This window comes from Colossoma macropomum, unplaced genomic scaffold, assembly GCF_904425465.1.
Source record: "Colossoma macropomum unplaced genomic scaffold, Colossoma_macropomum, whole genome shotgun sequence".
Taxonomy (NCBI): Eukaryota; Metazoa; Chordata; class Actinopteri; order Characiformes; family Serrasalmidae; genus Colossoma; species Colossoma macropomum.
In genome coordinates this window covers 32951188-32966148 of record NW_023494796.1, presented here as the reverse complement: position 1 = coordinate 32966148, position 14961 = coordinate 32951188, and the positions used below count along the sequence as shown (strand labels likewise).

Genomic DNA, 14961 nt, shown 5'->3' with positions numbered 1-14961 from the left:
TATCGGTGACGCTCCATCGATCCTTTAGCGGCTGATCGGCTTCGCTTTAAAGGACGTTAGCCGTGAAATGGGCCTTTTTTCCGTAGCGTATCCTGACCGTCTTCACTCAGAGTGAAGCGAACGCGAGGACTAAATTGCTGTGATCTGCTGAGCACCAAGGAGACTTTCTTCTGGTCAATCTTGGGTCAATAGTAATTTAATCCAAGCAACTCTGAACTCCGGGCTCCGACGGCCTGTCTTCAAGGTCACGCAAGAGCCTAGACTTTGCAGCGGAACTGTAGCCGGTTGCAAACTAACACTCATCACAGGTCATTCTCTAACTTTTAGAAGCCATGCATGCATCCTACATGTTTATCATGTTTTATGCTTTATTTTTTCTAGCCTTAGTTCTGTTGACTTTCTTTCTTTCTTCTCCTTTTTTCTTCTTTCAGTTGGTTTCATCAAGTTGTCTGCATGCCTTACTTTTTACAGACTAAGATGAAGTTTAGCCCCAGCACCCCTTAAATCTGAACTTAAGCGCCAGCTCTGCTCTGGTATCTGAAGTTACATGGTGGCCACGCATTCGACACCTGCTGTGATCTTGCATGGAATGGAAGGCGAATTTTGTCAGCGCTGTAACAAAAACACGTCTCTGAAAAACGGCAACCTTACAGGAGAAGGAGAAAACAGCCTTGGATGGACGTTTATAGTATTTAATTGGTAATTTTGGCCAATTTCAGATCATTTTCCCATTTCCCAGTAAATTAAAGCAGCTGTCCTTAGTAGAAAAGGCTACGAGGTTTTGTTGTGACACTTTCAGATGGACAGGCTAGCTTTTGGCCACCTCGGCAACCAAAAGAACCTTCCGGATTTGGTTATGCAGTAGATTCATTCATGCAAGATCACAACAAGAACTGGGGAGATTCACCCACCCTGCTATCGTGCCCCGTGTGGCCTCTCCTGTAACTTTGCTAGGCCCCACCTGCTCCTACTGGCCCCACCCCCCCTGGGCTGTCATGTGACCTTGTTGCTGCTTTTAACTGGTGTCACCCTTCTCCTACACAGGTGACCCAGGTGCTGAGGAGTGGTCCCAGTGGAGCTCTTGCTCAGTTACATGCGGTCAAGGGTCGCAGGTGCGAACAAGAACATGTGTCTCACCTTACGGAACACACTGCAGCGGCCCTTTAAGAGAATCAAGGGTTTGCAATAACACTGCCCCCTGTCCAGGTAGTGTTAGCCGCAGATGCACGAACTGTCACTTCTTGTCTTATTTCTATATTTATTTATATATATATTTATTTCAAATATATATATATATATATATATATATATACATTCACACACATCTATCTATATATATCTATTTCATCTCTTATGCTAGGAAATGTTTTTGTTATCTTTCTTGCCTTGAATTCTGTTGTCATGTGATTTTATTATTATTATTATTATTATTATTATTATTATTATTTCTTACTGTTGCTGCCATTCTCTGTTCTAAAGTGCACTGTGAGACGTTTTTCTTTCCGCTAGATCATTTCCGCTGTTTGTCATATGCCATGTTTTGTGTTATTTCATCTCTTTTCTCAGTCGACGTGAGGCCATTCACATCGCTTTCATCTGCCACTCCTTTAACTAAACTGATGTGGGAATGTATGAAGTTGCAATTTGTCAGTAGATAACAGGATCATGACTCCGTCACAATGTATTCCACGTCCACACCAGTGAGAAATGAGACACTGTCTTCTAGTTTTGGCTCTTGAGGAGCTGAAAGTACAAAGGAAGAAGAAACGGCACCCGCGAACGAAAAGTCAGGCCTCTTTTTTTAAAATATGATCTCGGAATTTGGTTCTCCGGCTAATTGGATTGTCACTGTCTGTGGGGAAAAAGCAGGGCTATATTTACAAGCGATGCAGGGCAGCTCCTTAACCCTTTAGCAGCCAGGAGTTGCATTTGTTTTGCTGTTCTATTAAGAAAAAATAGCATTAATAATGTTGTAGATACATAATAAGTTCATGATTCATTCGATTTACATTCTGCGTTGACAGGTTCGAGTTTCCGACTCCCATTCTGATTTCAAGAAATGACCTCGCAAAAATGTAAAAGATGGATTTATTGCCGTATTCTGGGAACACTATCAAGTAACTTGGATTAAAAATCAAACCTTGGGATTGGTCGTCTGGTTAAATCAGCTGCAGAAGCATTATTCCATATTGGGACCAGGACAAATTCCCTGAACCTTCTGTGGAATAATAAAACATTTCTGAAATGCCATTTCTTAGACCAGGTCAAGGGAAGAATTTACCACCTGCGTTGTTATTAAAATTCCTCCACTAAGCGCCGCCTGACATTTTTGCCACTCGCTTGCTTTGCATCAAAATGACCCACGATGAAGTGTCGGAATGGCTCGTGCCATCGGGGTCCGAATTTTCCTCTTGGCCTTTGAAGGACGGGTACAAAATGATTTTCAGAAACAGTGCGGTTTTAAAAGTTCAGCGCAGATCAGCTTTGCGGTTTACAGTAGGGGGGCTGTAACTGGGCCGACTCAGGCAGATCGAAATGGCAGAAGTCTTTTTTACCCCAGGAGCGCTTAATGCAATGAAACTATGACCGTGGCTCTCGGTGCCACTGTAAATATAGACCAAGAACAGGAACATATTGAGCTGCTCAAATAAAACCATCCCTTTTCCCTCTGGTGCTGCTTAGGCTGAAGTGTAATGGAGCCAGCCCAGAGCTTTTCGCTTTTTCATTGTAAGAGGCAGTAATGTGCCGTTATGTCATGAAGAATCTCGGGCCTGATCAGTATATCGGCTGTTATCAAGGTCTCACATGAAAGTTATGTCAATAAAGTAGCAATAATAATGATGTTTTTATTGTACTGTATTTGGGTAACACTTTACTTGGACCCTGCTACACAGCATTACATAATAAAGCAATAAGCCACTTGGGGCCGTGCATTACAGTGATTTTACCTCCATCCCCATGATGACATCACTGTAACGCACAGCCCCAAGTGGCTTATTGCTTTTATAAAACAGCGTCCAACACAAAATACGACGTAATACACATTTTTTCAGTAAATACTTTTTGTTATTAGTAATAATCGACATAAACAAGTATTCCGCCAAGAAATGTAGCTCCTTTAGAGTATGGTATCATTGCCAAGCAATCATGGACCGCCGAATGAGGAGAACGTTTGGTCGCCCATCACTGTACATTGTGGTCATTTCATGAATTGTTTTACATTTTGGTCATGTAACAGTAAACATATGATAACACAACACTGTTTAATGCAAATACTTTCACTTTATAAGTACTTTTTGGTCACCAAATTACCACCACGAGTCTTATTTTGCACCAAGCTAATAGTGCCCTCTTCTCACGCTGGGGCTGGATCTCAAACGGCTCCCTGCTCCCTACATAGTGCACTACGTAGGAGTTCAAATACTGGATCCTGCAGCCCAACAGAGCAAAATACAGCTAAGAAACAGTCATTTGGGACTCAGACTCATCCACACTCGATACATGATGCACTGTTTGACTGTAGAGGCTAGAATTTCTAAACTTTCATAGCTAGAACACTATTTAGGGAGTACAGAGCCGTTTGGGATTCAGCCTGGGTTTGACGCGACTTCTGACTGAAACACGAACATTTGATCTGTGTAAAACATTCAAGTGACATTTTTAGACTTTTATACTGCAGTTTTACAGAAAATCACACAGTCAGTGCTTTAATTTAAGTCTGTGATATTAATGATGGAGCTGTTTAGGCTGTTTACTCTTTTAGCCTGTTAGCTAGCTGAGCTGCCCAGTTCTAGTAAAGAAAATAAGTTGTCAGACCCTTAGTTTAAACACAAAAGGGGTTCTTACTTCATCAGTACACTCGGTGCTGCGCACATCATATAACGGCTTCGAACACGTCTCAGCAAATCAGATTTTAGGACTGGTAACATGTCAAGGCAGGTTTCTTATGCTGTCATAATAGATGTTGTAATAGAGCAGTGTTACCATTGTTGTTAACTGTCATGACAGATGACATTACGTTTGATATGACAGCTTATGCCACATGCAAATTTTTGCCTTATTTCAATTTCAGTAATGGGTAATGGTGACATGATGCTATTATATTACTGCACATAATCTTTTATGACTGTTATTGACAGCATTTGGCATCTGCCATGACATGTTTATGTTTATGTAGCAGGGTTTAGCCTAAAGTGTTACCTGTATTTGTATTTGTGTTAAAACCGTACATTTTTCAAGAGGACTAAGCTGATAGTTAGTGCCTGCATGAGCAATTCAGGCTGAACTAATTCTGAACACAAAACATAATTGTGGTTAAAATAACAAAATCATGGGCTCCCAGCTTGTGCGACCCTCTTAGTGAGACAGCACGTGTGTTCGCTGGCGATGCCACAGCCATCCGTGTCTAGTGTTGCATAATTGGCCTTGCTCTCTCTCGATGGCCCTCCCTCTCCTCCCATCACTCAGCGCAGTGCTAGCCTGATGTTATCGGATATCTGTATTTTTTAACGCTTTAAAATCATGAAATGTTCATATCAGTCCAGCCCTAGAAGAGTCTTACTAAGTAATGCACCAGAATCGTCAAAATTTTAGATATGTCATCGGGAGATATCGAGTTTGTTCGCTGGCGATGCCACAGCCATCCGTGGCTGGGAGTCGAGGAGCACATAATTGGCCTCGCTTTGTCTGGGCAGGTAGGACGGCCCTCCCTCTCGCCCATCACTCAGTGCAGTGCTAGCCAACGTGGGCGTCTGTTAAATATTTGACCATGTAAAATTATATAATATCAGTATTATCTGATATCTAGTAAGAGTTTTTTAACTCATCGATTTTGTTATTGATTATAAAATGTTCACATCAGTTGAGCCCTAGAAGAGTCTTATGACGTTATGGAGCAGAATCAACAGTAGAAATTCTGAAAGGGTGACGCTCTCGTCTAAGATCTGGCCCTACTGTTGAGTTTGATCCCCGCAGCCATCCGTGGTTGGGAGTCAGAGACCACATAAATGGAAGACTCAAGAGTCTGGAGACCCATGACCAGGATTTAAAGCCAGCATTATTGGCCTCTCTCTCTCTGAGTGGGTAGGATGGCCCTCCTTCTCCTCCCATCACTTAGCGTGACGCTGTTAATTAAAATCAGTAGCATAATTGGTCATAAAATCTTCTTGTTCGTCGAGCCGTAGAAGACTCTTACAAAGTCATGTAGTAAAATCAGCAGTAGCAGTCCTGAACAGGGTTCTCGAGAGGCGGTGGATAGGATGGCCTTTTCTCCCCTGCCATCATTCACAGCGTTGGTTTAATATTAGACCATGTTAAGTTGTATATTACCGTCATTAGCGAATGTCTGAATTTTTAACTCCTTAATATCGGTATCGTTACAAAATCGGTCACAAAATGATCCCATCAGTCGAGCCCTGAAAGAGTCTTATGAAGTAATGTAGCAGAATTAACAGTAGAACCTGAATGGGTGGCGTGTTTGATCCCCGGTGAGGCCACAACCATCCATGGTTGGGAGGCAAAGACCACGTAACTGTCCTTGCTCTCTCTGGTGGCCCCCCATCATGCAGCACCCGCCTTATGTGTCTTGTAGAAAGCATAGAGGTTAGTCTTCACCCTCCTAGCTCGGTAGCATTGTGTGATGGGGGAGACCTACTGGCAATGACTAAATATAAAAAATGGCAATTGATAAGCTTTTCTGTCATAAAACACTGTTTAACTATACTGTAAAAAATGGTAAAAGTCTAACAGCAGGGGTGCCAGACAAAACCTGTGGTGGTAAAATCTGTAAAATTACAATCATTTAATTTCTTAGAAAACGGCCATTTACTGTAATTCAACTAGTTATTCTGACATACAGTATTTTACCATAGTAAACATAAAAATTAACACAAATGTGTGTGAAATAGATTAACAGCAGCAGTGTTCAAGTACATAATCCAAAATAATAACTTTACAGAAGAAGAAAAAACAGTCTTAACTTTATATGGAAGTTATTGGAGTAAGATATTTTGGAGCATTTCTATTGGTCCATTTATCATGAAATATTAACACATTATGAAGGGTTAAAAAAAATGACAAAAATTGAGATTTGAGAATATGTATGGCTTATTTACATGCATTTAACCTTAAAAAAAAGAAAACGGTAATTGACCATTCAATTTTACTGTAATTCGACCGTAAAAATGCTGATTTTTTCAGTGTAAAGCTTTTGGTGTCTTTTTACTGTTTCACCTTTCTAAACAGTATCAGTCGATGAAACTGGTATTGTTATTGGTCATAAAAATGTAATTCTGACCCTAGAAGAGTCTTTTAAAGTAATGTAGAAGAATTACAGTAGACCTTCTGAACAGCAGCCAGGTCAACACCTGAATCTCGGCCCTTTTAAATGGTGAGAAATTATGACATTCCACTGGAAATTGACTAAACTCACCTCAGCTTTTCACCTTCTGGAGGAGAGCAGTTTGAAAGTGCGCACCGCACCCTGTACGGGAGGTGAGAGGAGTGGGTGTCTGGAGTAATTAGACTTTTTTGAAAAAATATGCCTCTGCCGCGGAAGGAACTGCCCAGGGTCTCGTTCTAATCTCGCATTCCTCAGCTTACAGCCGAACTCTCAGAAACTCTCCCGATCGTATCTAGCCACGGACGAGGAAGTGGCTGATGAAAAGCTCCGGAGGCTCCTTGATCCCGCGCCACGGCCCCCGCGTAGGTGCCCCGTCCTGCCTTTATGTGGCGAGTGCGCAGGGAGTTTGCTTTTAATTAAAAAGTGTTTGAGTAGGACTTGAGCTTTCATTATGCAATTAGAGCGCGAGAGAGAGAGACGGTGGGCTTTGATAGTTGGAAGTGAAGTTGGGGGGGGGGCTGGGGGGGGGCTGGGGGGGGGCAGGCCAGTGGCCTTGACTCTGATGACCAGATTAAGTTTCACTCACGGAGAGTGAACGCACACCTGGGAGTCTGATAAGCGCACTCAGAGATGCCTCTGCATCAGAATGGTGCCAGCCTTCAGTCAAGGTTTCCAGCAGACGCTGCGCTGTAAGGAGTGGGGGATGGTGAGAGAGGCGCTGTTAAAGGATGACTATTATTGCTGTTATACAAAAAAATGTATTTAAAAATATTAGAATTGAAAATATTTGAAAATACCCACCACTGTCTACATTACGTGAACACTTTATGACCAGTGGACTAATAGAAATGGTCCTTTGCATAAAATATCATCACAATTAATAGCTTCTTTCTCTCTTCTGTAAAGTGTTATATTACTTAAAATAAATAAATAATAATTATAGAAGTTAATATAAAAATTTGTTAATATAAATATACGTTATATAGGTTAAAACATTCTTTACAGAGAATTAAATGCGTTGGTAAATATATATATATATATATATATATATATATATACACACACATATAGTGTTTCTTGTAAATGACGTATCTCGTAGAAAACCATGTAATTTTACCAAACAATCAAATTTGCCAGTTTGGGCAAACCTTATGCTTAAGTGCCTGAAATCTGTCCCATAATTCCATATGTTATGACCAGTGGTTTTGATGTTCGTGCTTGAACGAGGTAAATTATTAACACCACTAATTTAATTAAACGACGGTAACATTTTTTCTACTTTGACCCTTCAAACCATCCGTAGTTCCAGCCTAAAGCGCAAAGCTCCTGTGCTGTTGCTTTGAGTCCACCGCTCCAGCCCTCGAGCTCCAATACAGCTTTTAAAGACGAACTCCACCACTTTTCAAAATTTCTACATAATTAGATGGTTAAGTTGTAAACAGAGTCATTCAGAGTGGTTTGGTGTGAACTGCTCACAGTGGTGGTGATAGGAACCAGACGTCCACCTCTAAAAGCTCCCTCACAGAAAGTTACTACATGAAATGGTTATGAATTCACTGCCTGATGACTGAGACACTGTTTTATGGTGGTTTAGAGAACTTAAACTCCATTCAAGGTGGAGGGATACATGCAGGGCGCTGTGAGGCAAAATAGTCCCCAATAAAACTTATTATTTCAGATTTTCCACTATTTTCCATCATCAACATTCCATATAGACTCAGAAGACTCGTGTAGGTTCACTGGTGGTTCTGGATAGTAAATAAAATGTCTATATTTGTGTTGTAGTCATGGCGACCCCTGGTTCCTATCACCACCACTGTAAAGACACCTGAACCATTTCACACCGAACTACTCTGAATCACTCTGATTACATCTCACACACTGAAATTTTGAAAAATCCTCGATGACTCTCTTGATTAAACAATGGTAATACAATTACGTTTTTTCAAGCTACTGCCATGATGAATTCATCAAATACGTATGCATGACCTGCACTGTTTATACATTCATACATATACATACACCGATCAGGCATAACATTCTGACCACCTCCTTGTTTCTACGCTCATTGTCCATTTTATCAGCTCCACTTACTATATAGGTGCACTTTGTAGTTCTACAGTTACAGACTGTAGTCCATCTGTTTCTCTGATACTTTGTTAGCCCCCTTTTACCCTGTTCTTCAGTGGTCAGGACCCCCATGGACCCTCACAGAACAGGTACTATTTGGGTGGTGGATCATTCTCAGCACTGCAGTAACACTGACGTGGTGGTAGTGTTTTAGTGTGTGTTGCGCTGGTGCAAGTGGATGAGTTACAGCAGTGCTGCTGGAGTTTTTAAACACTGTGTCCACTCACTGTCCACTCTATTAGACACTCCTACCTTGTCCACCTTGTAGATGTAAAGTCAGAGACGATAGCTCATCTGCTGCTGCACAGTTTGTGTTGGTCATCCTCTAGTCCTTCATCAGTGGTCACAGGACGCTGTTGGCTGGATATTTTTGGTTGGTGGACTATTCTCAGTCCAGCAGCGACACTGAGGTGTTTAAAAACTCCAGCAGCACTGCTGTGTCTGATCCACTCAGACCAGCGCAGCACACACTAACACACCACCACCACGTCAGTGTCACTGCAGTGCTGAGAATGATCCACCACCCAAACAGTACCTGCTCTGTGAGGGTCCATGGGGGTCCTGACCACTGAAGAAGGGTGCAGAGAAACAGATGGACTACAGTCTGTAACTGTAGAACTACAAAGTGCACCTATATAGTAAGTGGAGCTGATAAAATGGACAGTGAGCGCAGAAACAAGGAGGTGGTCAGAATGTTATGCCTGATCGGTGTGTATCTCAATGCATATATACACTTTTCTGCAGTAAATTTAAGGCGTATCAATATTGTAAATCTAGTCAGTGGACTAGTCAGCCTCGAGCCTAAGAGACTTACTGAGTCGCAGAACTTTCCTCACATCCTCAATGAAATAACTTTCTGTAGTTTCTACTAGAAAAGTACTCATTTAAATTCTCTTAATAAAGCCTCAGCAGATTGCCTGTGAAAAAGAGGGGGATAATCTGAAATTCCCAAATCAGCTGAAAAGTGAAAAAGTAGCCTACAAAGACGACTGAAACAACTTTTGAACTTCTTAGTCTATTGCAATTACAACTGATGAAAGCTGCGGTCGCTCTAACTGCTTTTATGTGCCTTTCACTGATTCTTAGTAAGCATTTTTCAAACTCTGGTCCATGTGTATGAGTGGATGTACAGCACTGAGCAGAAGTCAGACTCATTCATTCACTTCATTCCCAGTCAAAACAGCCACTGAGTTAGAGGAGATTAAATATAAGATAATCCGCCTGCATAAGGAAGGAGAAAGTCCACCATGCAAGACCTGGTCAACCCCAAAACTGCCCCCATCAGATAAACAGCACTTAAAGCTTTCATCTCTGAGAGAGAGGAGAAAATCAAGCTGCTTCAGATCTGAAAACATCCACAGGTGTTTCTGTCCATCCTTCCACTGTGAGAAGACGACTCAGCGCTGTGGGTCTGAAAGGATGTGTAGCTGATCAAGAAGAACCTCACTGAGAAAAGGAGACGGACACATCAAACAAAGAAGCTGGACAATGGACTGACCACCCCAGAGTCCAGACCTCAACGTCACTGAATGTGTTTGATTACTTCAGAAAATGATCAACCAGCTTCTAAGACTGAACTTTGGAGGTGTGTCTGCAGATTCTTTGAGGAGCTGAAAGTGAGTCTCCTGAGAAGAATGGAAGCTGGAATAAAGGTGAAGAGTGAAGCTGAGATTAATAATATGTTTTTTTTCTGGTGCTGAAAAATTAATAATTTGGACTTAATGGCTGTTTTGACTGGAAATGAAATACTGAAGGAGGTCACTAACTTTTGTGTGTGTGGTGTGTTTATGGAAGTGTATTTATGAGTGTGTGTTAGTGTGTATGGGTGGGTGTGCCTGTGTGTATGGCTTTAGTGTATGTGTAAAGTATATTAATGTGTGTATGTGGGCGTGTGAGCGGGTGTTGGGGGTGTGTGTGTGGGGGTGGGGGTGTGTGAGGGAATTGCAGGAGTGGGTGTGGGTGTTGTGTGAGTGAGTGGTTTTGGCGGTGCATGAGTGGATGTGGTGGGTTCATGAGTGGGTGTGGGGGGGTATGAGTGGTGTGGTGGGTTCATGAGTGGGTATGGAGGTGTGTGAGTGGTGTCGATGGTGCATGAGTGGGTGTGGGGGTTCATGAGTGGGTGTGGTGGGTTCATGAGTGGATGTGGTGGGTTAATTATTGGTGTGGTAGGTTCATGAGTGGGTGTGGGGGTGCGTGAGTGAGTGTGGGGGTGTGTGAGCGGGTGTGGTAGGTTCATGAGTGGGTGTGTTGGATTCATGAGTGAGTATAGGGGGGGTGAGTGGTGTCGATGGTGCATGAGTGGGTGTGGTGGGTTAATGAGTGGTGTGTTGGGTTCATGAGTGGGTGTAGGGGGTGTGTGAGTGGGTGTGGGGGGTGCGTGAGTGGGTGTTGGGGGTGCGTGAGTGGGTGTGGGGGGTTCTACCAGAGTGTCCTAACCTCTTTCCTCTGTTGGCAGTGCACGGTGTGTGGGAGGAGTGGTCTCCTTGGAGTTTGTGCTCCTTTACCTGTGGCCGCGGTCACCGCACCCGCACCCGGGTGTGCACCCCCCCACAGCACGGCGGCAGAGCCTGCGACGGCCCGGAGACGCAGAGCAAACTGTGCAACATCGCCCTCTGCCCAGGTCAGTGCTATGAACAGCTGTTTCACCACTTCTGCTATTATACGTGTCATATTATAACAGCAGTTCTTACCTTTTTTCACAGAGTGACCCCCTCTTTGCCCCCCTCTTTGCCCCCCTCTTTGCCCCCCTCTTTGCCAACTCACGTACAGTCATTTCGTTATGGACCACCACCTAGATTGCTAATGCTAATTACTGATGCTTGGTGTCTAGTGCTGTGTTGTTAATAATCTACATTGTGTTTGGAAAGTTGCAAGCTTGGAAACTTGTGAATCTCTACATGGACGTTGCGCTCAAGCGGGAATCTTGCACAAGGTTGAGAGTCGTGGTGTAACACAGTACATTGTCTGATGCCACATGAACGCAATACACCAAGCCAACAGGCAACTCTCCAAGTTAATGGTAAATAATTATAACAGCAGTTGCAAAAGCAGCCATTCCACACACGTGAGCAAACATCAGCGCTTCTGCTTGGCTTCCATTGTCTTTCACTGAGCAGTGTCTTCAACCAGGATATGAAGTATTAAAATCAGATTTGGTTTTTCACGTTTTCACACATTTTTCCAGCCTTTGCTTTCAATCTTTCTGTTTGCGATTTTGCAGTACGTTGCTTCTGGAATCACCTTTTAAACGAAGGTGGGTCTTTGAAGAAGGCGATCCCTTGAAGTGTCTATTGGTCAGCTTTTTTGGAGTGACAGCTCGGCTGACCTTAGCCACACCCACTTCAAAAAGCATGAAAAATAACAATCCGCATATAGAAAAAAATGAGAAAATTACAAAAAGTGCTTGTGAAAATGAGCAATGATCTTTTTCGGAAATTAAGTGTTATTTTTATTTGCAATATTTTGCGTGTAGATTTTATTATTTTGGGTCATAATTAAATCCAAAACCATCCTAAAACACCATAAACTGGAAAAGGAAGATGGCAGAGCTTTTGGATGACCTCATCAACTTGTAAAGTCAGAAAAAATGGCATGTCCTCAAGTCAGTGCCCAGTTATTTGCTTGTGGATGATCATCAGCAGCTGTGTATAACAGTGTGTATATCTGCTGAGATGGACCAAAGCCTGCTGGGCCTACTGTGTTCACATCCTGTTGGTTTGTCACTCTTGTATTTCTGACTTTCTCAGCTGTCTGAGTGCAGCTTCCTTCTGTAAACTCTGAGATTCACAGGTCAGGCACTGACAAGGACCTTTCCAACACACTATTCCCTTCTTCCCGTCCACTCCTTCATATTCTGCCCCGCCTCCCGTCCACTGTCTGCCCTCCTGGTGGACCGCACTCCTCCAAATCCAATCCCACCACACTCCCCCGAGGTCCTCGGCCTCTCTCGCCGTCCGCTAACCGTATTCAATTTCGCTGTAAATTGAAGACCACTCCGCTCATTTTGGACGCGGTGGAAGCCGCCGTCCTCCGAGAATGATTTGGCGGAATTAGGGCCGACAAGGGCGCCCCTCCACGTTTGATCTATCCTCCAGCCCTCCTAAACCCCGTAAAGAATCAAAGCTCATCTCCCATCGAGGTGCCACTCGGGAGTCGGCAACAGCATTATATCCAGCTGCCTCTGGCTTCGACATTACAGGATCAATTACCGAGCGCTTTATTGGGCAGGACGGAGGAGCGCGGACGCAGGCGGCAAGTTTTAACAGCACGCCCGCTTTAAAGAGCAGAGCCGGCGTTACAGAGTCTGGGCTGAAGTGAAAATCACTTAGCTGCAATTGGCCATGAATGGTAAGCAGATTAGCGATGATGAGTTTCCTCGCACTGCAAATGTTTGGCTTCGCCGGGGTAACTGACAGATTGCGCTCCGTCCGATCGCAGACTGCTTTGTTTGTCTCCTTAAAAGCCTCGGCCCATTCAGCAGGAAAAAAAGAGAAAAAGAGCCGGGCAATTAGCAGCTCTTTCTCTCCACAGCGCCTCTTTTTCTCTGGAGCGTCGGCTCATCCAGTGCACGTTTCTGTTGCCAAACACCGGTTAGAATATTTTTGCGTCCAGGCCCTTACGAGTTGACCCCAGCGTTTACCGTCGATGAAGAGCAGCCGCGATGAAACGGTCATCAGCACCATATAGGGCTGAGAGGAAGAGAGGCACATGGACCGCATCTATCCTTCCCCTCATTTCGGGCCTGCAGTATGGCTTAATGTACTTCATGCTAGCTTTGGTTAAAGCTATTTGAAAACAAGTGGAGAGACTCTTAATTGACCTCACCATGGTCCGCCCACAGAAGTGTGTGGAGTGTTTTGTAGCAGCTGTTATTAGAGATACTACCTTTATAGTGACTTTGAGTGGCGTACGTTATCAGTAAAAGGTGCTGTGCAGGTAAAAAAAGGTGCAAACAATGTAAATCTTCCCTTAAAGGTACAACAGTGATTCTAAATTTCAAGAATTTTTGTCCCACAGAAACATACATGTTTGTATTTGGACAGGAAGTGCGGAGCCAATGCAGCTTAAAAAATGCAATTGCAATAAATTATGGTACAGTTTTGTCCCTTAACTAAAGGTATTCATTCATCAAAGTGCAAACGGTGTAAATGTTCCCTCAAAGCTCCAACAGTGGTTTTAAGGTCTGATTGTGAACCTTAAATAAGTGTTTCCAGGTGAAAAGTTTGTATTTGTACCTTTTCATAACCGAATGTTTTAAACAGAACAGTAAAATAAAAGCCTGGAGACGAGACGGGGTGTGTGGAGTCAGTACAGCTTAGAACATATCATTTCAGTGGATTATGGTTCAGTTATGTTCCCTGACTGAAGGTACTGAGATGGAGCCTTGAGGTAGTACCTTTATTTCTGAGAGTGTAGACCCTTGAGGGTTCCACCCCAGTGACACTTTAGTACCTTTTTCTGAGAGTGAATGGTTTCTGTTTTGGGATCTACAGATTTCTGTCTTTGTCAGAGACCACACTTTATTTATTTATCATCCAAAATGGCCATTAAGTACAAACTATTCATTTTCCAGCATCAAACTATGCACCACAATTTGCAGAAATATAACATATTTAAGTTCATGTAGAAGATGTTTTAACTTATTTTCACTCTTGTCTATGACTGTGTTTTATCTCCTCAGGAGTAATTAACTTGCACTTATAAGCTATTTTGATGGGAAGTTAAATAAATGAAGCGAGGCCTCTGAAACTGCTGTTTTTAAACTCAGCAGCTGCTAATACACATTTCTGTATGAGGTTAAATGGTGCTGGCCTAAGACGACCCACTGACTCTCTGTTGTTCCCTCTCTCCTCCTTTTGCTTTGACCGCTGTCATCGTGCTGCAGTGGACGGTCAGTGGCAGGAGTGGAGTGCGTGGAGTGACTGCTCGGTGACCTGCGCTAACGGGACGCAGCAGAGGAAGCGTCAGTGCTCGGCCGCGGCTCACGGAGGCTCAGAGTGTCGCGGTCACTGGGCCGAGAGCCGCGAGTGCCATAACCCTGAGTGTACAGGTAAAGATACGCGCTCGCGTCCCAGTGATCAGCTACGGAAATCTACATAAACAAAACGGCTTAAAGTCTGTTACTCTACTTTTCCTTGGTTTGATCCACTTTTAATGTTTGTGTGGGTTTATATACCAAAAACTGGTTCTGTAAGTGTTTTTTAGTGAAGAAAATGGTCGTACATAGAACCATGAACACCCAAAGAACGTTTCGCATGGTGAAAGGGTTCTTCAGATTGATGGAGAATGTGCTGTAGGTGGTTCTAAGAAAAACATTTTGGAAAATGGTTCTATATAGCACCCAAAAGGGTTCTTGTGTTGTTGTCATGTCAAGCTTGTAACAGTAGAAGAACTCTTTTGGGTGCTCTGTAGAATCTGTAGCACATTTATGCACATTTTCCATCAATCTGAAAAAAAAGGTTCTTTGAGTGTTCATGGTTCTATATAGAAGC

At 43.2% G+C, this 14961-nt stretch overlaps 1 protein-coding gene across 1 annotated transcript in view; it reads left to right on the top strand.

The window, feature by feature from the left end:
* Positions 1–14961, top strand: part of adgrb3 (adhesion G protein-coupled receptor B3) — a 994217-nt gene that overhangs the window by 149820 nt on the left and 829436 nt on the right. Inside the window, exons 4-6 of the mRNA XM_036583352.1 lie at positions 1045–1206; positions 10926–11090; positions 14355–14519. Of these exons, the coding sequence (XP_036439245.1) occupies positions 1045–1206; positions 10926–11090; positions 14355–14519 (492 nt within the window). The remainder of the gene's footprint in view (positions 1–1044; positions 1207–10925; positions 11091–14354; positions 14520–14961) is intronic.